Source organism: Thamnophis sirtalis, unplaced genomic scaffold (assembly GCF_051295495.1).
Source record: "Thamnophis sirtalis isolate CommonGarterSnake01/CBP01778 unplaced genomic scaffold, rThaSir2_p1.2 scaffold_9, whole genome shotgun sequence".
Classification (NCBI taxonomy): Eukaryota; Metazoa; Chordata; class Lepidosauria; order Squamata; family Natricidae; genus Thamnophis; species Thamnophis sirtalis.
The window spans coordinates 12,634,974-12,661,601 of NW_028261389.1; the positions used below are offsets into that span (position 1 = coordinate 12,634,974).

Consider the following 26,628-nt stretch of genomic DNA (forward strand, 5'->3'; position numbering starts at 1 on the left):
ATGCGTTCCTTCTTGCAGGGGGGGGGCTGTGAGTTCTGCGGAATGAGGAGCTGGAATCCGGGGTGGCAGTTGTAGGAAATTTGGGGGTGGGAGTGGGGGGGAAGCTGGTTTGATCGCGGGGTGATCAAGAGCTCTTCCTTACCCACCCACCCACCCAAAATCAGTTCCGAGAAATCGACGCAGTCCGCGAAGTATTTGAGCCGGCGCTGCTTGGGATGGTTCCATCAAATCCATAATAGAGAGGGGGCGATTAATATATATAGGGTTTTATTTTAAGTGGGGGGGGGGTCCCAGGGAAAATTCAGCGCAGTGTCTGTCGTTCCCCCGGTCCTATATAAATCCCCCCTCTCTATATTCCATCGCAGGCTGGCAAGCGGCTCCGTGGTTGCGTGGGTTGCGTATGTCCCTTTCCAACAACTCCTAGCCTCTCTCCCCCCCCCCATTTCCCAAAGCGGCGGCCCCCACCACCACATCGGGGTCCCTCCTCCTGCGCGACTCTCTCCCACTTGACCCAGGCTCGGAAGAGGGACGGACGGACCGAGAGAGAGAGAGAGAGTGCGGTCCTGGGCGCTTCTTGCTTTGCGCTCTTTCTGGGACTTCCGAGCTCCTTCCATGCCGGGAAAGGAGAAAAGTTTTGGTAAGATTGCCCTCTTAAGGGTCCTCCCCCCTCCCCCCCGTTCCATTTGTGCCACTTTCTCTCTTCATTCCTCCCTCCCCCCTCCAGCCCCCCCTTTCTTTCCTAACGGGGGTTGAGCGGGTGTCTGTTTCAGTCTGGACACTTGGGGGAGGGGGAAACGGGGGGATCGGACGCGCTCCCTCCACCATGCCCTCAAAAGACCCCCTGCTTTAGGAACACTTTAGATTCTTTTTTTTTAAAGGCGTTTTGAATTATTTCTCCCCCAGTTGTTAATTCTGCGCGAGTTGAGACACCCACCAAAGGTGTTAACTACAGACGCCCCCCCCCTCGTTCTTGTATCGCAGCCCCCCAATTCCTTTCCCTTCTGCCCGGGGGTTGGGGGCAGATATGAACACCGACGGTAACAAAGCCAGCCCGGAGCCATCCTTCCGCGGCTATGGCGGGGGCGGGGAGGAGAGGAAAAAGAAATTAGCGCTGCCGGGTTTAGGCTGAACGACACACACAGTCACACCAAAGGAGGGGAGGGGGGCGTTTCTTTGTTGTTAAAAGTGTGTTTTCCCTCCAGGATGCCCTTTCTTTTCTCCCCCCCTCCTCTTTCTTTCTTTCTTTCTTTCTTTCTTTCTTTCTTTCTTTCTTTCTTTCTTTCTTTCTTTCTTTCTTTCTTTCTTTCTTTCTTTCTTAAAGAGGGAGAGGGGGGGAGCGTCTTTATTTATTTATTTATTTCATGTGAACCGCATCAAAATTGAGTTCACTCTTGCAAATCTCTGGTTGGCCTTTGCCAACCGCTAGTACTTTGCTGCCATGGTAACTGTAATTAAACTGATAAGAGTGGGAAAATGTCAGTATCTCTTGGAGTCTTACAGCTGCATTGGAAGGAGGGGGGGGGGGGGAGAATAAAATTAGCTTCTTCCACCACCCCGGTTCTCTATGGCTGTCTTTTCTCTTGTTTTTTTGGGGGGGGGAGTGGAATTGGTGGTTGCTGTTAATTTAAATAGCGTGGAGGGGACGCTCTTTTGAAAATGTTTCTTCTTGAGATCTTTACTCTAGGCCTTTGGAAAATAAAGGTGTATATTAAAGAAACTTTGGGCACGTGGAAGTTCTTTTGTAAAAGAAAAGGGAAATGTTCAGGCTGCAAACTTAAAAGAGGCTTCCAAAATTTGGGGGGGGGGGGGTGGAGAGAGAGAGAACATTGTGATGCTTTCTACCCTGCTTAGCAGTTGCCAGATATTTTTTGTTTTAAACTGGCCACGTTTTTGTAGGTTGCCTTTTTGGCCTCTTTCTTTCCCCTTTCATCAGTAACTCATTCTTCTCTCCGTTCCTGAGATAGTTCTTCTTTCCTTCTTCTTTAATTGAATCGAGTTAATTGAATCCCACCCGGATTTCTGCTATGCGTTAAGGGGAAGTCAATGGGGAGGTGGGGAATTAAGCAGGAGGAAGATGCCAATAATAATAATAATAATAAATATTGTGCCCCCCTCCTTTTTTTTTTTGGCAGAGGGCGCAATTAAAGCAAAGTAGACCTAAAAGCCCCATGCTCAGAAGTGGAAACGGATGACAATTTACTGTGGCGCAAACAGGCTGGCAGTTACTTTGATTTGAGGAGGGGGGGGGCTGAGTAGCATTGAACATAATGGAGGCAATGGAGCATTGGGGAACCCACACAAGGCAATCCAATCCAGGCAATTAAAAGCTCACCAGAGTTCTTAAAAATAAAATGGCCTTCCTTTTCTCCTCCCTCACCATGCTGCTCCAACTATTATTTGTTTCTCTCTCTCTCTCTCCTTAATTATGATTTTCCTTAAAAGTGTCAAACAACAGCAAAGGCCCTCTGGAACCATAGGACGTTTCCTACCAACAATTTGCACGCCAATCTTGACTCCTGAGGTGGTCGGGTTGTAGGGAGAGGGGGGGGGGGAGAGAATTTAAGAAGCTGTCTGTTGAGCAAAATGGCTTTTCCTCAGAATAGGCCTCTTTCTCTCCTTCCCCCCTCCCTTTGCTCTCCCTCCCTGAATAATTATCTGTAGTGAAGGGAACTCGGCAATTACTTTTTGTGTTTGCCAAGCATTGCCTCAACAACTTGATCTGTCAGTCGTGGGGGGGGGGGGGGGACAGGGGACGCGAGGGAGATTTTAGATTTGGGGAAAAGATCTTTATTTTTTCCCCGGTTGCAATCTTGAATCTTGCAATGGGGGGAGAAGGAAGTACGGCCAAAATTAGGTAGCCTTGCTTCTCTTAACACTTATGTCTTCGGGCTTTAGTATAGATGGGCAAGCTTTGCAATCTAGTTCCAGTGTGTGCTTGGCCTGAAGTGAGCCACGCTGGGCCAGAGGGATAAGCTTCCAATTAATTGCAGCGTTTTGCTTTTCCTTGATGAGCTGTTTAAATGTAAAAGGGAATTTCTGAAAGGCTTGGCTGGGGTGCCAGTGCTGTTTGGGAGGAATCTTCTACGAAATGATGTCTTTATTTGCGGAGTGAAAGGCGTCATTCTTCCTCAGTTACGCCAAATCATATTATTCGAAAAGTGAGGAAAATAGCTATATGCAGAGTGTAGATTGTCATTTTTTAGGCCTTAAGACCATTGACCATATCTCTAGAATTTTTATACACAGTATAGAAGACATCCTGAGCTCTAGCTAAAATTATTGTTCCTACTTTGTTAAACCTCTGCTTAAAACCAACCTTTCCAATTACAGGGTTTGAAAGATCCTAGTACCTAGGTATCTTAAGAGAAATGAAGTCGGTATGTTTATGCCTCGCAGAATCGGCATCTAATCCAAATTTCCACATTTCTGGGTATCCTGAAGCTAACTTCCCATGTTTTCTGGGCTTGCAGTGGAAGCATATCTACAAAGTGCCAGGATTGGGGAAGGCTAATCTAAAATTACCTTTTAACCGAAAAGTGGTTACAGATACATCATGCCAAATGTTAGATTTGGCTTTAGCTTAGTTGGCTGTCAAGACGTAACCGACTGTGAGATCTTCAGTCAACTGTTTTAAAAACGGCTGTATTTGTAGATTCTCAATTGTCCAAGTCATGGTTATCTCAAAGATGCTTTTTCCCCCAAAAGGCAACAGGACTTTTCTGTGTTTTCCCCCCCTATGAAAATATTTTGCTTCTCATCCAAGAAGCTTCTTCAGATTTATTTTCTGTTCATTTTAAAATTTGGTTGAGTGTTACGTTATTGTGAAATGACTTGCCGTGTTTCCCCGAAAACAAGACAGGGTCTTAATTTATTTTGACCCCCCCTCCCCAAAATAAATGCTTGGCCTTATTTTGGGGGGGTCTTATAATTTTCAAGGTGCAGGAGATGGCGAGCGTGGTCACCTCATGGCTGCTGCTGTGTTGCAATATTTTCAGGGAGGTCTTATTTTCGGGGAGGTCTTATTTTAGCGCATCCACTCAAAAGCCTGATTGGGCTTATTATCCGGGGAGGCCTTATTTTCAGGGAAACAGGGTACCAATTGTTCAAGACTATCAGCTTTTGATATAACTGGTCACATTTCCTACACTACAAAGTCTGAAATTAAGAGTCCAGGCTACAAGGAAGGTTCCGTCAGTACTTAAGAGTTCTATTAATCTGCAAAACTCCACCTTAAAGTCAAAAAAAAATCTAAGATTATTTCTCATTTCAAAACTTGGCCAGCTATTGAGCTGTGACAGGACGGGTGTCAAAGTCACAGTTTTTGCTTGTAAGGAAAAGATTATTTAAGTGGAACCTTTGGGAAAACTTAAAATTTGCTAATTAAGATGGGCTCATTGAGTTTTTATTCATGCTGGTTTGTTTGTACAGATACAAAATTCTAGTATTTTAAAGCTTAGAAGGGGCAGTTAGGCCATCCTTCCCTGCCCTATCCATAGTATAGGAATTAATATCAAAGTATCCTAGACTGCCTAGCTTCCCTTTAAACACATCCAGCAAACAGGCAGTCACCATCTCTGTGGGGAAAATGGTTAAACTCTTAAAACTAATTCCTGGGCAGTTTGCTCCTCCAACATTCCTATAGCATTATTATGTGCAAAAGAGCATGCAGTTGCAGCATATAAGTAGTCCTCTACTTAAAGCCATTCATTCAGCGGCTGTTCAAAGTTGGAAACAAGTGACTTACAACCAGCCTTGCCCTTACAACCATTGCAGCATCCCTAGTAAGTTACGTGATCACCAGGTGCATCCCTAGTAAGTTACGTCATCACCAGGTGCTTGCCAACTGGTGGCTGCAGAGTCCCAGGGTCTTGGAATCACCATTTTTCTACCTTCCCAGCCAGCTTCCTATAAGCAAAGTCAATGGAAGAAGCCAGATTTGCTTAATAACTGCATGACTTAACAACTGCAATGATTTGCTTAACAACCATGGCCAAAAGAAGGTTAAAAAATGAGCATGACTCACTGAATTTGCTAAGCAATGGGAATTCTAATCCCAATTGTCCTGCTTAAGGACTGTTAGCATTCTTGTGGGTCACAAGTCTGAACTCCAGCTCCTACAGTCCATCCCCAGTGGCAATGTTGGTTCATCATAAGACAGCAGAAGGCTGCTTATTCCTGGTTACAGGTACTCTCAACTTAGGACCGTTCACTTAATGACTAGTTGAAGTTACAACATACCTCCCCAGAGCTATTTATGACCCATCTTTGAACCTATGTTGCTATATGTGCTACACGCATACAGTCGCATGATGGCATTTTGGGTATTTGGCAATTAGCTCACCTTTGCAGCTATTGGCAGGGTTTTGCTACCATGTGACTACAATTTGTGACTTTTTCACTGCTTTCTGGGTTTACTTCTAGTTTCACTGGGGGAAATGTGTTCGCTTAATGACTGTAATTTTCTCTTAAGGACTGTTGCAAAAAAGGTAAAAAAAAATCACGCCTGGTCACATAATACCTCGAATTACAACCACAATAATTAATAACCATAATTCTGGGCTCAATTACGGCCATAAGTCAAGGACTACCTCTGTATGGTTTGACGTAGTATATCTTCTCCAACCTGGTGCCTTTCAGGCAGGTTGAATTTTAGTCTTTATTATTTCCAGATAACAAAACGAAGGGAAGTATGGGAGCGGGCGTTCAGCATTGACGGCAGCTATGGGTCTCGAGAAAGCTGGCGTGGGAAATCGATTTTAAAAGAAGTGAAAGAGCAGAAAGCTAGACCTAACCCTTTTTTTATTATTTAATCTACCACTTTTAATAGAAAACAATGGTGCTCTTCTGTTGCCCTTGCTTTCCTGCTTGATCACTCAAGGGTGAATATTTATTGGCTGATTAGATTTTTTTTAGAACTTCCTCTTGTTTTGGACTCTCCCCTACACCAGGGGAGTCAAATTCAATTTCATTGAGGGCCACATCTGGGTTGTGTTTGACCTTGGGGGTCAAGGTGGTCATGACCAGCTCGATGTCACTCCTGTCCGGGGTGCCGGTGCCGGCCTGCTCGCTCTGTCAGCAAAAACATGCTCCTGAGTTCCGTTTTCGGCTGCCACGGCCTCCTGCAACTCTCTATCAATGAAAACAGGCTCCTGAGCTCCATTTTCGGCTGCCACGGCCTCCTGCAACCCTCTGCCAGTGAAAATGGCGCTTGGGAGGGCTGCAATTATTTTAAAAGCCTACTGCCAAATCTGCAGCATTATTTTGAAAGGTTGATCAGGTTTGATAAAACTTTAACTCCGTTCCTCTTTCATGCAGAAACCACCGAGCATTTGAACTAGTGTTCATTCCCTAAGCTGCGTTGCCGTACAACAGAGCTGTGGACTTAATGAGTCTACTACTATCACTATAGCTCAGTATGTAAAAATCCCTTTAAATAAAATAAAACTGTTTTTTTTTCTAGTAACCTGTCATATTAATGGGGGAGTTGTCTTGAAATAGATTTCTTTTAGCTAATCTCAGATTGAAACCTATGTTTCATAAGCTTCCATTACTAAGCCTTGCAAACATCATGTATATTTTCCATCATGTTCTCAACTAGGTTCAAGTAGCCTCTAACTTGATTTAGACTTGTCCTCAACTGTGTGTAGGCACATTCTGTTGTGGCCCGCCAGCGGGAGCTGGCAGCAGATTCAGACAATGAGGAGGTTAGGGAGGAACATGGGCCAGGCCTGGAGTCTGGAGAAGGCTCTAATGGGGGCTCTGTTTTGGAGGCAGAGAGGGGGCCAGTCATCAGCTGCCTTCAGAGTCAGACATCAGTGAGGCAGACGAACAGCTGGAGCCTGTTCCCAGTATGTGCATGCACAGAGTTGCCAAAGGGAACAGCTAAAGAACAGGGGCCGACTTGGGAGTAAGCCCACAGGTGGACAATGAATGGCCCCTCCCAGAGGAAATAAAAGAGGAGTGAAAGGGGAGTGGAGTTTGCAGGAGACAATTAGCTCACTTAAGCTTCATTGGTTCATGACTCTCCGAGAGTCCTTTCCAGGTTTTGCAGATACCGGGCTGGTAACGCTCCAAGCCAGATAAGGTCTGTGACTGTAAATCCTCCATTGAAAGAAAGCTGGATGTGACTGAGCAGAATCACAGCAAATTAATAAAAGGCGTTTTTGTTAGTATAAGGAGTTTGCTTCATGCCCTTGGGAAGCCTAGGTCAGAACACATTCCTACACTGCAAAGGGGGTTGATGGATAAGCGTAGGTTGCACATGGTTGCAGACAGGCTGATGCACGCACTTCCCAAATCTCTACTATGCGTTTTGTGGAGATTTGTGTCCTGCACGCTGATTGGCTGATATAATTTCCTTTTGGGAGGCCGGCAGAAAGCAAGGCACATTCACAGGACAGAATTGGAACAGCTAGAGGACAGACTTGATGGACGAAGTGAGGAGATATAAACATAATATAAATGCAGCACCTATGCAACTGTCTCTGAACTGCAGTTGCATATGTTCCCTATCATGCAGTGACTCAGAAGTCTAACCCTAACCTTACACAGAGTAAGGGGGTGGGGGCAGGCACCAGCATTATATGAAAGCACACCCATCCATCTGAGGATGCCTTAGTTTTGGAGATTCTCAGCCATCCAACTTGCCTCAAAGGTGCTTTTTCAAGAGGCAGCTGGACTTCCTGGTTTTCCTCCGAAGACCTTTCACTTCTCATCCAAGAAGTTTCTTCCGCTCTGGCTGAATGCCGATCGGAGCTGAAGATGCTTCTTGGATGAGAAGCAAAACATCTTCAAAGAAGAACGCAGTTGCCTCTTGAAAAAAAACACTTAGTATGTAAGTGTGTGTAGGTGTGTATAATCACAACTGGGTGAGATCGTAAGACTGGGTGAGGGTGGGTTTTCTTCCCTTTCCCCTCCCTCCTCACCAGATTATAATTAAATAGGAAAGACTTCCTCACCAGTGTAGGTCTTAGATGTGTTTTTATTTTATTTACATTTTCATTTTCGTACAGTCACATATATACTGTGCATAACCGGGGCCATATAACATTAAACAATAAACACAGCCATTCCTCTTGTCAACAATACCCCCCAAAATAGAAACCCAATATACCTCTTCAACCCTCCATACACCCTTTCTTTCGCCCCCCCTCCAATTTTCCATCTTCCCTCCATCATTCCCCTCTACCTTACTTCCCCTCCCCCTCTACTACTCCTCTCTCCCGGTACACTCCCTCCCTTCCTTCTCCCCCTCCCTCCAATCCTCTCTCCCACCCTCTCTACCCCTCTTTCTTCTATCCCTCCACTCCTCCCTTCGGTGTATTTCTACTATATGTTAATATATTCAGCTTGTCCTATTTTTACAATGAAATTAAAGAGCAACAGTATACACGTGCAATCGCGTTACGCGATTGCAGTGTAGGTCTTAGGAGTGACCATAAGTAGCCACACTTGAGAAATGCCCTTGCTGGCTTAGCTGAGTGAAGGGCAATCTAGCTTCGCAGGTCAATTCCAAAATGCTGCAGAATGCTGGTTCAAATGCTTCCTCTCTCTACCCTTAGAGAAATATTTTATTTATTTTATTTAGTTAGTTAGTTAGTTTGTCACTCATGTACAAGATAACAGGAATAAGAATAAACATGAATAAGAAGACAGAAAATGGGGACAAATAAATAGGGACAGTAGGACCTGGATGTTAGGCACTTTGATGCGCTTATGCACGCCCCTACTGACCTCTTAGGAATGGGGTAGTCCACAACCATTTATTTAGTGACTAATTCAAAATTGCAACAGCACTGCAAAAAACGACTTGCAATAGATCCTCACACCTAAAGGACCGTCACAGCATTCCACGCAGTTATATGATCAAAATTCGGGCATTTGGCAATCCGTATTTGTGACGCTTCCGATGTCACGGGGTCACGGGATCGCCACTTGCAGCCTTCCCAGCTGGCATCCGACAAGCAGAGTCAATGGAGGAAGAGCCAGGTTCACTTAATAGCTGCAATGATTCACTTAACAACCCTAGCAGAAAAGTTCGTAAAATCGGTCGTGACTGGCTCAACAATGGGATTTCTGGCGCCAATTGTGGTTCTGAGTCAAAGACAACCTGTATTTATTTTATTTTCTAGGGCCAAAAGTAAGAATGATAGCTGAGGCTGATAGGAACAGTGCAGGTTCTTCTATTTTGGGTTAGTTTGATATGTCAGCCGTTCAAGCTAGATCAGGCTAGCTTGAATATCATGTAGGTCAATACTACTTTTATTTGTAAACCTATAGTAAACCTTATTGTAAACCTATAGTAAAAACCATGCATGGGAACTTTGTCTGAGCTGTTTACTCAGGTTACATTCCTCTTGCAGCCTCAATCCTCATTTATCTATTGCCTTGTATAGCATTCTACCTCAGGGCCCAGCCGTCTACAATATACTATATCTGTGATATTAACCTGTGGCACACGTGCAAGAAGTGTGCAAGAAGTGGCACACATAGCCATCTCTCTGGGCATGCCAGCTGTTGCCCGTCGCTCTTTTTGGTTCCGGCATGCACATGGGTGCTGGCCAGCTGGTCTTGGCATATGCATGCGCCCAGAAACCGGAAGACAAGGTGACCAGTATGCATGTGCATGCTGGAAACTGGAAGCTCAGCTTCCCAGTGTGTGCATGTGCGCCAGGGAGCTGCTCTTCCAGTTTCCAGCGCTCCTCTGCGTGCGCGCCGGGGAGCTGCTCTTTCAGTTTCTGCCATCCCCTCACCATGCGCACGCTCCCGTTTCGGCACTCGGTGCTGAAAGGGTTAGCCAACACTGTACTATATGTTCCTAGGTTCTGGGTTTCCAAATCACGATTCATGGCTTACTTTAGAAGTACATTAGAGGCTCCAAAGTTAGAGGCAATCCCCATATGTGAGTCTTTTCCACAGCTGTTTGCAAAAGCGGGAAAAACGGTAAGCCCTTGGAATTATGAGGGTGGAGGTTCGTTCTCCGAGTTTGTGGGTTGATTTCCAAACATTCCGTTACCAGGCTAGGTAATATCTTCACTAGAGTTTAAAAACTCCCTAAACTCCCCTGCAAATGTTGCCTAGCCTGGTAACGAAACTTTCGGAAACCAACCCACAGGCTCGGAGAACGAACCTCCACCCTCATCCTCCCCCTGAACCAAAGCTACTCATCACCATCGCAAACCCTTGGAATTGTATTGAATCAATTAGCTTGTATGTCTCTATATCCTTTTCTATTTTCCATGTCCTTTTTTTACTACCTAACGGCTAGTGTGCATTTAGAACCTTAATATCAGAATATCAGCGGTTCAGCCCAGTTCGGCCGAACCTCTAGCTCCGAAGATCAGCTGAGAGCAAACCAGTTCACTCCGACTTTCAGGTGGGTCCACCTGCCCTCCCCTGGGTTATACTCACCTATATTTCCTTGTTTTTTAGCCCAGCTGATAGGCGCGGCAGAGCCTCAGCTGTTTTGCCTCGCCTCAGCTGCAGTGGAAGGTAAGGTTTTTTTAATCTACTGTGCGCACACATAAAGCACGCGTTGGCGCTTGCGCGAGTAAAGCAAACATGCAAAGCACGCGCTCAGCGAACAGGTTGTTAAACCGGTTGAGTCACACCACTGCTTCATATGTTCTCAGCAGTGGTGGGTTCCGGAACCCGTTGCAACCGGTATGAACGTGTGCAGCAGACGCCCACATGCGTGCAGCGTGTGCATGCGTACTTACCACCCGCAATGCCTCCGCAACACTCCAGCTGCTCGGCGGAGCGTCACACAGACGCTGTACGCTCTGCGTGAAAGCCCCGAAAACCTCAAATAGAGGTAAGAAGCGTGGGCCGCAACGGGTGCCTGGTGCTCCCAGCAGGCACCGTAGCGGAGCATACCAGTCATAACCCACCACTGGTCCTTGGGATATATGGAGGACATGAGGGATGTCACTTTTTAGCATTGCTGGTATTCTTCTAACTGCATAGCAGTCTTGGAGACCTTCTAGAAGTACCGTATTTTTCGGAGTATAGGACGCACCTTCCCCCTCCCCTAAAAAGCATGGAAATGGTGGTGTGTCTTATTCACTGAATATAGCCATTTTTGGCGTCCCAAAACTCCGTCCCTGCATCCCATTTTTGGTAAAACTGAGGCGTTTTTGCCTTCCCTCAGCCCTCAGGAGCACTCAACAGGCTTCAGCAGAGTTTGGGAAAGGCAAAAACTCCTCTCCTTTTTCCCATTTTCCACCCATTTTTCACAAAAGTGGCATTTTTGCCTTCCCCCCAGCCCTGCTGACACCTACAGAGTGCTCCTGCGGGCTGAGGGAAGGCAAAACCTTTTTTTTTCTTACCTACCTCTTCGAAATCTTGGTGCATCTTATACATCGGTGCGTCTTATAGTCCGAAAAATGCGATAAGTAAAAAAGGGTTCAAGTATAGCATGCTAGGAACAATAATGACAAGGGTTATTAAGATAGTGTGGGCCAAAAAAAGTGAAAATGGCAGCCGCAAGGGTACAATCAAAGCCCCACCTTTTTTTTTTTTTTACATCTGGTTGAAGCCATGATCTTCATTACTTTTTACTCCCCAGCCAACACTCCTAGGAACATCTTTGTACTTTGCTCTCTAAGGTCTACATTCTTTCCCATTACTACCTATGCTTAGAGTTGTCTTTGTAGTTTTTATATTCCATTTCCTGTGAAGTGCTCTTCTGGCTTCCAAAATTGGTTTAAGAAATGAAAGTAAACTGCCACCACCTCCTTCCAAATAATCCTAACTATAGCAGTGAAAATAGAGTTTAAAAGAGGCATAGCTAATTGGAATTGGCTTGCTTTTAATGTAGCTTGGTTTTTACACCTTCTAATTCTGCTTGGGAGTCTGAATATATATTGGGTTTCTTTTGTTACCTGTGCATTTTTTTTAAAAAAAACTTTTAACTTTTTTTTTAAACAAACAAACAAACAAATCCAATGGCATGTTTCCAAGGAAGGAATAGATCATGGCCTTGGCATCTTTCTCAAAAAAGCTATTCTGAATACCAACCGATTTTGATTTTATATGAGAGAAGACAAGGCCTCTATCTTAAATGTCAGACAATTATTACACTGATATTTTCCATCAGTGTGAAGTCAGACTATAATAAATGCACAAACATGTGCTTGCTCCTGATTAGGCTGTGATTCCCCTGGGAATGAGTGGGCAGAGATATTTAAAATTCAGGTGTCAAGGCTGCTAGCCACGAGTCGAAACCGTGGATCTATTTCCCATTTTGGGTTTCTTCTGCATTCAGAGTTTAACCGTTATAAATACGTTCTGTAGATCAAGATATTTGCACATTTTGCAGGCTTGTTAGCAAAAATGAACTCGGGGAAAGTCTTGTGCCTAATTCAATACGCAGCTATTCCCTGGCTGCTCTCTCAGCTTGGTAGTTTTCTTGCAAATGTTTCATTACCCTAAACTAGGTAATATCATCATGCACTGTTGATGTTACCTAGTTTTGGCAATGAAATGTCTGCCTGAAAACAAACCAAACTCAGAGAGCAGAATTCTCATGAGCTACAAATATTCTCCTTTATCGGTACAGTTACTCCCGACATGGAGAACCTCAGTTTTACTTTCCTTTTAGTTGATATTAGAAACAAGGAGTCAGTCGGAAAAGCAGCCATGAATCAAGCAAGCTTAATTTGACATCATAAATACAGCGGAACATACTGTGTTCAACTCCAGACTTTTAGAAGCGATTGAAACTGATCTGAACACATAGGGATCTTTTCTTAAAACTGAAGACCTAAATTCTTCTCATAAGGTTTTTGAATGCATGTTCCATTTTGATAATTTCTTATGTGAATAACAAAAGAAAAGAAACTGAATTCTTCCTCATAATCTACTAAGTACAAGACAGAGCAACTAACACCCCATCATCAAACAAGATGAAGCTTTAAGAAACACTCAGAAGGTTACAGTAGATTCTATCCATCCATCCATCCATCCATCCATCCATCCATCCATCCATCCATCCATCCATCCATCCATCCATCCATCTATCTATCTATCTATCTATCTATCTATCTATCTATCTACTATTATAGAATCTATTATCACCAGGGATGGGGTAGTTCAGTGGCTAAGAAGCTGAGCTTGTTGATCAGAATGTTCGGCAGTTCGAATCGCTAGCGCCGCATAATGGAGTGAGCTCCCATTACTTTTCCCAGCTTCTGCCAACCTAGCACTTTGAAAGCATGCAAAAATGCAAGTCGAAAAATAGGAGCCACCTTTGGTGAGAAGGTAACAGCGTTCCATGTGCCTTTGGCATTTACTCATGCTGGCCACATGACCACGGAGATGTCTTCGGACAGCGCTGGCTCTTCAGCTTTGAAATGGAGATGAGCACCACCCCCTAGAGTCAGAAACGACTAGTGCATATGTGCGAGGGGAACCTTTACCTTTAGATTATAGAATGCTTTAGAACAACTAATTCAGCTGATTCTTGAATTGTACATGTAAACAGTTTCTTCCCTAGGTAAGCCTTAAGTAGCCTTGACTCAGCAATTGGAAGCATTCAGGTGACTTTCTGGTGTGAGAAACTAAGCATAGTCCGCCCTGGAATTTAAAATAATTATCCTGGAAGAAGGTACATAGTTGTCAGGAGAATTACACAAAGTCACAAAGAACCAGTCCCACCAATACTGATAGGGCATGCCACTAGTATATAAAAATAAAACAACCCTCCTCCCTCACTTCTAGCACTGATGACATAACCTAGTTTGGTAATGAAACGTCTGCAAGAAGGCTACCAATCTCAGGGAGCACCAAGGACTCCACAGTTCAAACCTGAGCTACAAGTATTCGCTTCTATCCAAGTCACCAAGAGTTAAGCTTGGATCAAAGGAGACTGCCCTTGAAATTTTAAGTTTTGCTCAATAATTTATTTCATTAGATTTCTGTCTGATTTTTATTTGACTGGAATTCTGGTCGTTGTAATCCCAATTTGTGTGCAGTTTACTAAATTAGGGAATACTGCTGTAGACATTCAGATCGTGGACATTTTAAGATGGGTAGATTCAGTTGGATCTGCTCATATGCTGCCTGTTGTTCCAGATTTACCTGAAATAGGAATTGTGAGGTTGTGAACATAACATGCTCTTTCTGTCTTCAGAAGGCAGTGTTGTTGTGTTGCTAATGATTTAGTAATGCTTGCTCTTACTTTGTTTGCATTGTTTTTAGTTGGATTTATGTTTTTATTCTCTGTGCTACTTCTCTTGGGATTTTGTGGCAGAATAAAGGTGGGATACGAGTGAACGTATGTTAATTTACAGTTCAGATCTTGAACCGTTCGTCTACAGAACATCTTCCAATTATTATCCAGCAATTCTCTTTGCTGCTGATATGCCAACTTCATATAAAAGCTACAACGCTTTGACCTGCTGTTAAACTACTTGATGCAATCCTCTTCCTACCTACAATATGTGTCTGCTTATTTATAAACTTGATGTAGGAGACCTCTCGGATTTATAGTAGTAATTGCAACTGCAAATTATATACTCTAAACCAAGTTGCAACGGATCTTGAGTCATTTTGCATTGAAATGAACAATTTAACGAAATATATAAATAAAGCATTAACTAACCAAATTCCTGAAACAAAAAAACCCACACTTTTAAAAAAATAATAACCTCTTTGTTGCATTCATATCTTTGGAAAGATATTCTTTCCATTAACAAATTAAATAAATATCCCTATATTAGTAAATGCCTAAACACCAACGACACACAGTATACATTTACAGTAGGGGTCATCAACCTTTTGGACTTCAGGGACCACTAAATTCATAATTTTAAATCCTGCAGACCACTACTATGAATTTTTTTAAAAAGATAAATAGTATTTAATGCAATATAAAAAATGAAAAAAAAAATTCTGCGGACCACTTAACATTTTCTTGCAGATCACCAGTGGTCCACAGACCATCGGTTGGTAACCACTGATTTACAGTATATTGCTTGCTGCTGGGACAGCACAAAACTCTTCCAGAATAATTCAGTTTTTAATCTTGATACCATCGTTCCAACTCGCTCATAGTATTGGCTCTGCTTTCTGCACAGTAACCTTTAATGTTTTAGATAGTACAATTAGGAAAGGGAGAGGCAATAGACTGAATGCATGTAATTTCATCATCTTGCATATAAGAATAAAACCTTAATTTCAAAAAAAAAATTATACTTCTCCGGTTTTGCGTGATGTGCACAGGTGTATTCATGACAATAATGGACAAAAATAATTTTGCAGATAAACCGTTTCTTGCAAAAGCAGCTTGCTGTGCTAATAAAGTTTGAAGAAATATCCCACCTCCCAAACACAACACAGTTTTTAGTACGAACTTTTAAGGGACAAAAGTTATGAGAAACCCATGCTAGATTTGCAAACTGCAGAAATAAAAAATGCTAGATTCTTCTGTCCCGTGGCAGCTGCAATTTTAGCCTTTTTGTTCTTTTTTTTTAATTTGCAAACAGTTGGGAAAAGAGTATATTGCTTGACTTCAGCAGTGGGCGGGAAGGCATTTATTTTCTCCAAGTCTTATAATTGAAATGTGTTCCTCCCTCTTTAATCTGACAGATGCCAGTCTGACCTTTGGCAAACCTCAGGGTTTTTTTTCCCCCCAAGCCCCTCTCCTGAAGAACGGACACCGTGATTCTGGCTGACACTAGAATCAGGATATAAAACCCATTTTGCCTGTGAGTAAATATGGCCCAATCTTGTAAGCTTTCCTCTTAAAATAATTCAAAACCAGCCAGGCTCACATGAATTAAATATGGATTTGCATATTTTCCCAGGAATACTTGCCAAAAAAATTTACTCCTAGAAAATCTGGAACATTAACTGATATATTTTGCAGCAACATCAATGATGTATTAAAAATAATAAAAGTAGGTTTAAGGAAAAACCCACTTTATGTTCTGCTAAATTAATAATATCCGCATTCTCAGCTGAAGGAAGCTGTGTCTATAAATGGCACTTGCTCATATCCTGTTTTCGCTTCTCTGCCTCTCCCTGATACTTAAAATATTTATTTTATCGATTTATTAAATTTATTTTATTGATTCATTAAATTTATATTACCTCCCATCTCACAATTGTGACTCTGGGCAGGATATATAGTTAAAACACCAAGTCAAACAAGCAACATCATTAAAATAGAAATATTAAAACACAGTTAAAAACAGTTGAAAACTCTTAGCAACAACAACTGGGTTGGTTCATTCTGGGCTTATACACAAGATTTAGATTTAGATTTATTTTATTTGTATGCCGCCCTTTTCCGGGAGGGACTCAGGGTGGCGAATAACTCAAAGGGGGAAAGGGAACATAGAACACAATACAAGTGATTAAAATAACCAAGAATCACACAGCCACACAGGTCGAGAGGGGAGAGGAACTCATCAACTCCAGGCCTGCCGACACAGCCAGGTTTTAACGGCTTTCCGGAAGGCCTGGAGAGAGGTGAGGGTCCGAATCTCTGCGGGGAGTTCGTTCCAAAGGTCCGGAGCTGCCACAGAGAAGGCCCTCCCCCGGGTGGTAGCCAGATAGCATTGGCTGGTGGACGGAACCCGGAGGGCCGACCCTGTGTGATCTAATGGGTTTTTGGGAGGTAATTGGCAGCAGGTGGTCTCTCAAGTACCCAGGTCCAATACCATGAAGGGCTTTATAAGTTACGACTAGCACTTTGAAGCGTATCCGGAGACCGATCGGTAACCAGTGCAGCTCGCGGAGGATAGGTGTAACGTGGGTGTACCGAGGTGCACCCACAATCGCTCGCGCGGCTGAATTCTGGACGAGTGTATACACAATGCAATTATTTAATGGGCTGCTTCCATGGGAACCTTGGGCCAAGTTTTAATGGTCTTTCAGAAGGGCTGGGGAGAATGATATTCCAGAAGACAAGTGTCACACCAAAAAAAGATCTTACTTTTTATTGTCCTGTCAATCAAAGCTTTGTGGCCACGTGCAAAATACAATCTTTTGGAAATAAGGACTGGCTTTTTCTAAAAAATATATATTTTTGACTCTGATAGCATTAAAATACGTATAATTTCAACTTTCATGCATCATCATATAGAAAAGATGTGACATCATGCTACACCAGGGGTGTCAAACTCGATTTCATTGAGTGCCGCATCAGGGTTGTGTTTGACCTCGAGGGGCCAGGGTGGGTGTGGCCTGCTTGGTGTCACTCATGTCGGGGGGCACTTGTGGCGGCCTGATTGCTCTGCCAGCGAAAACAGGTTCCCGAGCTCCGTTTCCAGCTGCGACAGCCTCCTGCAGCCCTCTGCCAGCGAAAACAGAGTTCTGGAGGGGCCACGTGGAGCCCGTTTTTGCTGGCAGAGGCACCGCAGGCCGATCCCTCACTGTTTTAAGGCGGCCCCACGGGCCAGATCTAAGCACCCCGCAGGCTGGATCTGGTCCCCAGGCCTTGAGGTTGACACCCCTGTGCTACACTCTCATTTAAGCATTGTGCCATCCACAACAACTTTGTAAATTGTTTCTACTGTGATGTGGATGTGTAATTTTGCCTCCTAACAATATGGAAGCTGCTTTCAACCCTCAGCTAACCACAATTTACATCTGTGGATAGTTTTGTTGCATATATGAACAGGTGCTCTATAGCTTTGGCTCGGTCTGATTATTATTTCAAGTAGTTCTGACAAGTAGCAGCCAAATACATTTCACCACTTGTTTTTTTAATAAAAAAATATATATATCTCGGGATGCACAATTCTGTCTCATGCAAGTTTGCAGAGCTGGCATTCAAGTCATGTGTCGGGTTAAGCCGTTGTTTACTTAGTTGCGGTTTATTGAATTAATCACAATTGGATGAATTCATACCATGAGCTAAGCCATCAACAGTGACTGGGCTTGCCCCAAACCTTAAGCCAAAACCAGATAAACCACATTATTAGTATAATTGGTGAGTTAAGTCAATATGTCTCCATGAGGCTTGCATATTCAATAAAACTATCTTTGATTATTTCAAAGCAAGAACAATTGGCTGTATTTCCTTTCTTCATCTCCAGCTAAGTCTCTATTCCTTTGATATAAGGGATAGAACTGGTCCTTCTGTCGTAATCCCTCCCCCTCCTCTTCTTCATTACTGTTCTTTGCAGTATACATTTGAGAATGCATTCAACCTCTTTAGGAACCTGGGAACAACCTGGTCCAGCTCAGAGAAAATTCTCTTGTTAAGAATCAAACAAATTCCTTGCCCAGGATCCTTGACTCCATTCTCAATTTGGCAGTGATTTATAATTCCGGGGGACTTTAATTTGCTTTCATTGGAAATGGGCTCTGGAGTACCTAGTTCAGAAGTTCATGGCTTCCTTGAGAGTCATGATCCCAGGTCATCCAGAGTTCAATTCGGGACACTGATCCCACTCTGGATTTGGTGTTCCTGTCGGAGCAGTGGCAAAGTGGAGTGTGAAGGACCAGGTCCAATGAAACTGATTTATGGCTAAACAGCCTATATACAGGAATCTTCTCAATGTATAGGTAGCAGCTGCTTGGAGTTAGATAAAAGTTGATATAATTCAAGGGAGGTTGGACTTAGTCCGGCTTGAGTCTATGTAGGGATTCAAGGCAGATCCCTCTTTTATCTCCCAGGTTCTGCCATTTTTTCTCCTGCATCAGGGGTCAGCAATCTTAAACAATCAAAGAGCCACAAAGGTCCTAACCGGAAGCCCCCCGTTCAATTCTGGAGCTGACTGGAAGTCTGGTTCCCCCACCATAGAGTCTCTCCTTCTAGCGCTGCGTCCTTTTTCCTCTACATGTCCTAACCAAAAGCCCTATCAATTGTGGAGCTGACTAGCGACAGGGAGCCGCAGTACAGGGATGAAAGAGCCACATGCGGCTCCAGAGCCACAGTTTGCTGCCCCGTGTCCTACATCAACGGAGCTCACATTGTCCCCCTTGGTCATGGTTGGATCATACCCACTGCAAGGAGCCTGGGGAGGGCAAAAAACGGACCTACCAGGCCCACCGGAAGTCAGAAAATGGGTCGTTTCTGGCCGACAGGGGAGGCCGTTTTCGCCCTCCCCAGGCTCCAAGAAAGTCATGCACACATGCACGGGTCAGTGGGGGGGGGGGGGGTCCCGCACGCATGCTCAGGGAGCATGGTGCAGGGGGTATTAAATTATGGGGGTGGGTGCATGCATGCTATCGTACTTTTGGCACCCGAGGCGAAAAAGGTTCGCCATCACTGGCCTATTCCATTAGATCTGGCAGAGAAGATATGCTTCAGGTCCTGTCTGCTTGGGGTACTTGGTGGGCCCAAGGAGGTCTTATGGAATATTCTTCCTCCCCAAAATTATGCCCATCCTTTTTTATATCCCCAAAAGTCCTTCAGACTTTGCTATCTCCTCAGGCCTGGTATTTATGGTATTTTATTAATACAGATTTTATATTTTCGCTTTTATTGGTTGTTTTGATCAGAACTGTTGTTCTCCATTCAGAATCTCCTCAGATGAGATGGGCAGCTATATAAATTTGATTAATAAATACAATTGGATTGATGTTTATATGCTCATCTCTGATTTGTTTAAAATATGTATGCCCCAAGTGTGCCTGATTGAACCTAACGAAAGCAACAAATCCTATTACAGCAAATTATTTGTGGCTTCTACTTGGCCAGTAACGAAATATGCATCTGTACTGCTATAAAAGCTGGGTTGGATAAATTCGGGAAAGGTTTTCAACGGGTGGCAATCTTTAGATCCTACCTATTGAGAGTTCAGATGATCATGGTGAAGTGCTTTTAGCATTTAGGTGACGTGTGGTGGAGATAATATATGAATCTCTTTTTTTTTTTTTAATCTGTTGCATCTATTTTTCCTTGTCTCTGGGAGTTTGAGGTAAAATGTCTCCATTTTACCCTTGTAACTACAATTCCACAAGGTAGAATATTAGAATGTGCAGAAATGAACAGACTAACACTGGCAATTAAAGAGAAAGAACAAACTGACTATTATATGGGAATCGTTTCATCGATGATTAGAAAATAAATATAAGAATTAGAAGTAAAATTAACTGCGTAAAAATGCATTAATAGAGTTAATATAATTAATAGAGCTAAATCTGGTAAGAAGAAGATTGTTATAGTATTAGATATTTAAGGTATTGGTATTAAACTGGAATAGATAAATAATGAATATGATTGTTACTGCACAAAATATTTGTACCCAGATGACACACTGTTTAATGGATGATGGATTGCTTATATGTTGTTGTTGTTGTTGTTAATAATAATAATAATAATATGACTACCTACAACGCCATGACCGCGTTGCTAAGATCATTCACTGGAAATTGTGCCAAAAGTTTGGATTTGAGTACAGCAAAAACCACTGGGACCATCAGGTTGAGAAGGTTTTAGAGAATGAGAAAGTCAAGATCTTGTGGGACTTCAGAATTCAGACTGACAGGCACTTGGCCCAGAACACACCTGACATAACAATAGTTGAAAAGAAAAAAGTTTGGTTCATTGACATTGCAATACCTGGGGATGCACGAATTGAAGATAAGCAGCAAGAAAAAAAATAATAAAATACCAGGACTTGCAAATTGAAGTTGAGCGACTGTGGAAAAAGAAACCATGTGTTGTCCCAATTGTAATTGGAGCCCTTGGAGCCCAAAGGGCTACCTTGCTATTTGGAAATTCTAAATTTATCAGACTTGAACATTCTGACTCTACAAAAAACCACCCTACTTGGAACAGCTTATATCCTCTGATGTTACCTTAACAGTTCCTAGTCCTTGGTTAGGACTCGAGCTGTTGAGCTACCAACCGGCCCCAAAGGCTGTGAATATCACCCAAAATTAACATAACAACAACAACAACAACAATAATAATAGTGTGCTGAGGGATAATGGTTCCCCCAAAGCAGGGGTGTCAAATTGGCGGCCCAGAGGCGGGATGTGTCACATGCAGGCCACACCCATCCCAGCTTCGCGAAAGGAAAAACATTGCAATACATAACGTGATGGCCTAAAGCGATCCAGTGAATTCTATAGTTAGGAGGGAATTAAACTCTGGAATATTCTTTCTGGGGTTTCTAATTTTAGTATGGTGATATTTATATGGGTAGTTCTCAAATTACAACCATTTAGTGACCGTTCAAAGTTACAACGGCATTGGGGAAAAAAGTGATTTACGATTGTTGCCGCATCCCCACAATCAAAATTCAGGCGCTTGGCAACTGGCAGGTGTTTATGACCGTTGCCATGGCCCAGGGTCATGTGATCACCATTTGTAACCATCCCAGAAAGCTTTCCACAAGCAAAGTCAATGGGGGAAGCTAGAGGTGCAGTACACTGATTCACTTAACAACTGTGGTAAAAAGATCATAAAATGGGGCAAAACTCACTTAACAACTGCCTGGCTTATCAATAGCATTAGCAAAAGCACTTAGACTTCTATACCGCTTCACAGTGCTTTACAGCCCTCTCTAAGCGGTTTACAGAGTCAGCCTATTGCCCACCAACAATCTGGGTCCTCATTTTACCCACCTCGGAAGGTTGAAAGGCTGAGTCAACCTTGAGCCTGGTGAGATTTGAACTGCCAAATTGCTGTCAGAAGTGGCCTGCAGTACTGCACTCTAACCACTGCACCACCAAGGCTCTGGAAGTTTTGGGCTCAATTGTAAGTTGAGGATTACCTATATGCTATAATTAAAGATTACTAACGTTCTATTATTTAGATGTACTGAAAATAGAGAAGAGGAAAAAAGCAATTCTATCAATTCTAATGTAGGATAATAATATTGAAAACATTAAAATTATTTGGCTTTTTCATTCAGAGTTGAATATAACTTTGGGAAAAAAAACCCACTGTGACTACCAGCAAAGTATTTGTTGTACAATAGAGGTTTTGGTCTTAAGCTAAGTAGTTAATATTAAGATATTTTAAAGACAATAATGTCAAAACTATATCTAATATATAATGTTAATAGAAGGAAAAATAAGATGAATGGAACAAAATTAACAAAAACTAAAATACCAAAGTAGAAAAAGAGACAAGGAAAAGGTTCTCCCTTTTTGTACATCTATTAATTTGCAATGTTTATAGACATTTAGGTCCTTTTGGAAATCAAATGGCATGTGGTTATATTTGTCCTGCTGTGTGCTGTGTTGTATGTATGGCCTTGTATGCATGCCATATTGATTCTCACAAATATTTTAATGTTCACCTACTTTAAATAAAATTTACCCTGATGGAAAAATGGGAGAGTACGGTATCCTTTTTAGGGATGCTATTAAAATTTGCTTAGATGAACTTTAATTGTAAGACCAAACAGGAACATATAAAGCTATGTGTAATATATAGAGGAGGGACATGGTGGCTCAGTGTCTAAGACGCTCAGCTTGTCGATCAGAAAGGTCACCAGTTCGGCGACCGCGTAAGAGAGTGAGCTCCTGTTACTTGTCCCAACTTCTGCCAACCTAGCATTCGAAAGCATGTAAAGACGCAAGTAGAAAAATAGGAACCATCTTTGGTGGGAAGGTAACAGTGCGCCTTCTGTGCGCCTTTGGCATTGAGTCATGCCGGCCACATGATCATGGAGACGTCTTCGGACAGTGTTGGCTCTTCGGTTTTGAAACGGAGATGAGCACCGCCCCCTAGGGTCGGGAACAAGTAGCACATATGTGTGAGGGGAACCTTTACCTTTTAGTATGTAGAGAGTGGATAGAGAAGATTCTTTTTCTTGTAGTAGGAGAATGACAGGGTTACCCAGTGAAAATTTATGGATAATACCTTCAGAAAGGACAATAGGAAGCCTTTTGTCATAGAGCACAAAATTAACTTGGGAGATTTATTGACACAAGAGTTGGCAGTGATCATCAACTTTGATGACTCTAAACCAGCATTAGACAAACCCAGGTTAATGAAGACAAACCAGCATTAGACAAACCCAGGTTCATGTACCACAATGACAATATGGAACTTTGCTACATGTAGTCCTCAACTTACGACCGCAATTGAGCCCCCATTTTTTGTTGCTAAATGAGACAGTTGATAAGTGAGTTCTGCCCCATTTTGCGACCTTTCCTGCCACAGTTGTTAACTAAATTGCTGCAGTTGTTAAGTTAGTAACACGGATGCTAAGTGAATCGGGCTTTCCCGTTGACTTTGCTTGTCGGGAGGTCACAAACAATGATCACTTGATCCCGGGACTGTCATAAATATGAAGCAGTTGCCAAGTGTCTGAATTTTGATCATGTCACCATGGGGATGCTGCAAGGGCCGTAAGTGTAAAAAATGGTCATAAGTCACTTTTTTCACTGCCATTGTGACTTTGGTCATTAAATGCATAGTTCTAAATTGAGGACTATCTATATTTAGGAGATGCTAGGAAACAACAAAGGGATGCAGTGGCTCAGTGGCTAAGATGCTGAGCTTGTTGATCAGAAAGGTCAGCAGTTCAGCGGTTCAAATCCCTAGCGCCGCGTAACGGAGTGAGCTCCCATTACTTGTACCAGCTTCTGCCAACCTAGCAGTTTGAAAGCACGTAAAAATGTAAGTAGAAAAATAGGGATCACTTTTGGTGGGAAGGTAACAGCATTCCGTGCGCCTTCGGCATTTAGTCATGCCAGCCACATGACTACGGAGATGTCTTTGGACAACGCTGGCTTTTGAAACTGAGATGAGCACTGCCCCCTAGAGTTGGGAACGACTAGCACGCCTGTGCGAGGGGAACCTTTACCTTACCTTAGGAAACAACAATGGGAAGGAGATTATTGTTCTCAGGTGCTTTGGTAGACTTCTCTGGAAGGAGAGCCGAGGTGGCACAGTGGTTAAGGTGCAGTACTGCAGCCACTTCAGCTGACTGTTAGCTGCAGTTCGGCGGTTCAAATCTCACCGGCTCAAGGTTGACTCAGCCTTCCATCCTTCCGAGGTGGGTAAAATGAGGACCCAGACTGTGGGGGCAATATGCTGACTCTGTAAACCGCTTGGAGAGGGCTGAAAGCCCTATGAAGCGGTATATAAGTCTAACTGCTATTGCTAAGGAGAGGGTGCCAGATCTGTCTTTGGTCTAAGAATCTAAGAATCTTTCTCAGGCTCTTCTGCCGGTGAAGACGACTACCAATAAAATGGGAAGGGAGAAACTTTTGAGGCTCCCCAAAGGAAGACCAGCAGAATTCCTAATTTGCCATAGCTCCATCCTGAATATCCCAAGTAAATTCTTCTTCGTTCTTCTGTTTTTAGGCATACAAATGCTCTCTGTCCAGCCAGACACCAAACCGAAAGGTTGTGCTGGCTGCAACCGTAAGATCAAGGACAGGTATCTCCTCAAGGCCCTGGACAAATACTGGCATGAGGACTGCCTGAAATGTGCCTGCTGTGACTGTCGCTTGGGGGAAGTGGGCTCTACCTTGTACACCAAAGCCAACCTTATCCTCTGCCGCCGAGACTACCTAAGGTAGGACTGACATTCTTCAGCGCACCCAATTGAATTTTTTTTCTCCCCCCCATCCCTGTTTGGTTCCCTTCCTTTGCACCGCATGCCGTGTAGCCCAAATGAAGCTGGCCATTTTTGACTGTTGCTACGGATACCTTGCCAGATGGATGCACCATGGCAAGCATACAAATGTGGCTTCAAACGGGGGGGGGGGGCAGCGCATCGTCTATAAACCGATTTGAGTCCATGCCTTCACACATCTATTCCACTCAATGGGAGATTTATTTTTTTAAAGATGTGCTAGAGTAGCTTTGTGCTGATATGAGTGTGTTCTGCCATGACTTTATTAACACTAGTGGTAGAATACGTTTGCAGGCAACCTCTATTTAGCACAGTTGCTTAAAAATCTGTCCGATTCCTGTTTTTTCCCTTCCCTCTAGGCCAATAGTTACTACATAATAAAACTATCCCCAGTGCAGGCCAAGGGTGCAGGTGATGGGAAGCTCGACAGGTAAAACAGTCAGGGGGGAAATCCTTTCCTAATTTGCCATAGGTCTTTGCTTTGAATTTTGAATTTGAATTTTATTATTTGTATGCCGCCCTTCTCCGGGAAGGACTCAGGGCGGCGAACAATTCAAAAAGGGGGAAAAGGGGAACATAGAACAGAATTAAAATAAGCAAGAATCACGCAACCACACAAGTCGAGCGGGGAGGGGAACTCATCAACCCCAGGCCTGCCGGCAAAGCCAGGTTTTGACGGCTTTTCGGAAGGCCTGGAGAGAGGTGAATGTCCGAATCCCTGTGGGGAGTTCGTTCCAGAGGGCCGGAGCTGCCACAGAGAAGGCCCTCCCCCGGGTAGTAGCCAGGTGGCATTGGCTAGTAGACGGAACCCGGAGGAGGCCAACCCTGTGTGATCTAATGGGTCTTTGGGAGGTAATTGGCAGCAGGCGGTCTCTCAAGTACCCAGATCCAATACTGCTTTGCAGTACACTGCTATCAATATATATCCTTGATTCGGTAAATTAAAAAGTAACATTTCTTGGGCTCAAATCCCACTCCTCCTTCTCTTTTTCCCTCCCGAGTTTTCTGCAGTGAATGTTGTTAGAATTTGGGCCATTAAGACTTTCCTGACCTGTTTATTTTATTTTCCTAAATAACAGTCAAGTGTAGCTATCACCTTTTTGTTCAAACTGTATAAACAAAAGGTACTTTCCTTTGCGGTGGTTGACAGCCAGAATTGCAAATATCAAGGAAAGCTGCAAGCCAGAAAAACACATGGGGCAGAATGCAGGCTTGTTTTCTGAATCTGATGATTACGAGAGCATTTTCAGAGCTTGTGAGGATTCATGGATGAACTGTTTTGTCTTCACCAAAAGACGAAGCAATGATAACATTGCCGAAGCAATGATGGTGGCAATTATGGTTAGCAGAGACCTTGCCTTTTATCTTTAGAATTTGTCTAAGGCACCACGTTTTATAGGAGAACACGCTCAAAGATCATTAAAAAAACACTCTAATTTCAGCAAAAATTTGAAATGTTTTATCCCTTCCCCTTTGCACATTTTAAAGTTCCACATGGGAAACAGTTCTTCATGCTTTCCTTTAAGACTCGTGCAACATTTCATACAGAGATGCATAAGTACGTGATGTTGTATGCAAACATTTCCGATATTGCTGGCTATTACCCAGCTGATCCTGCTGAGCGCTGACAGTTCACATCAAAATTATTTTTCGTGTCAGTCAGAGATGCTAACACATAATCAGCATGTTTGCTCTCAACATTCAGATGGGAATATTTAAGTCAAACATAAGGATCTGTTTTTGAGACAACATAGTGGAGCAGTGTTTCTCAATCTTGGCGACTTGAAGTCCACAGGACTTAAAGTCGCCAAGGTTGAGAAACACTGTAGTAGAAGAAGTGAATTTGGTTGTCATAGGTTTGCAGCTCTCTAGATACTGCCGTGGTGGTGGACACAGAAATTCTGCTTTAAAAAAAAAAAGCAGTTTCATTCGGGGGGGGGGGGGGGAAGAGTTCTGATATCTTTCCATAGAACCGAATGGAAAAAATGAGAAACTGAGAAGCTGCTAATTTCTAGAGAGATTCTGTGTTCTGATCTAGGCTTCCCTAGCAGCACGAAACCGAGTCCTCGTCCCGATAAACCCCTTTTATTTAATTTACACTAAATTTCTCTCCAGCAAAGTCTTTCCT

At 43.2% G+C, this 26,628-nt stretch overlaps 1 protein-coding gene across 3 annotated transcripts in view; it reads left to right on the top strand.

Annotated features, from left to right (window-relative positions):
• The window catches only part of LMO3 (LIM domain only 3), a 125,390-nt gene that overhangs the window by 5,845 nt on the left and 92,917 nt on the right, over nt 1-26,628 (top strand). For 2 of the 3 annotated variants that reach the window (XM_087722833.1, XM_087722832.1), the window contains exon 2: nt 24,227-24,440. In XM_087722833.1, coding sequence (XP_087578959.1) covers nt 24,235-24,440 — 206 coding nt within the window. In that variant the 5' untranslated portion in view covers nt 24,227-24,234. Of the gene's footprint in view, nt 1-557; nt 638-24,226; nt 24,441-26,628 lie in introns of those variants that run through there. The other variant, XM_087722831.1, reaches the window with a different exon arrangement.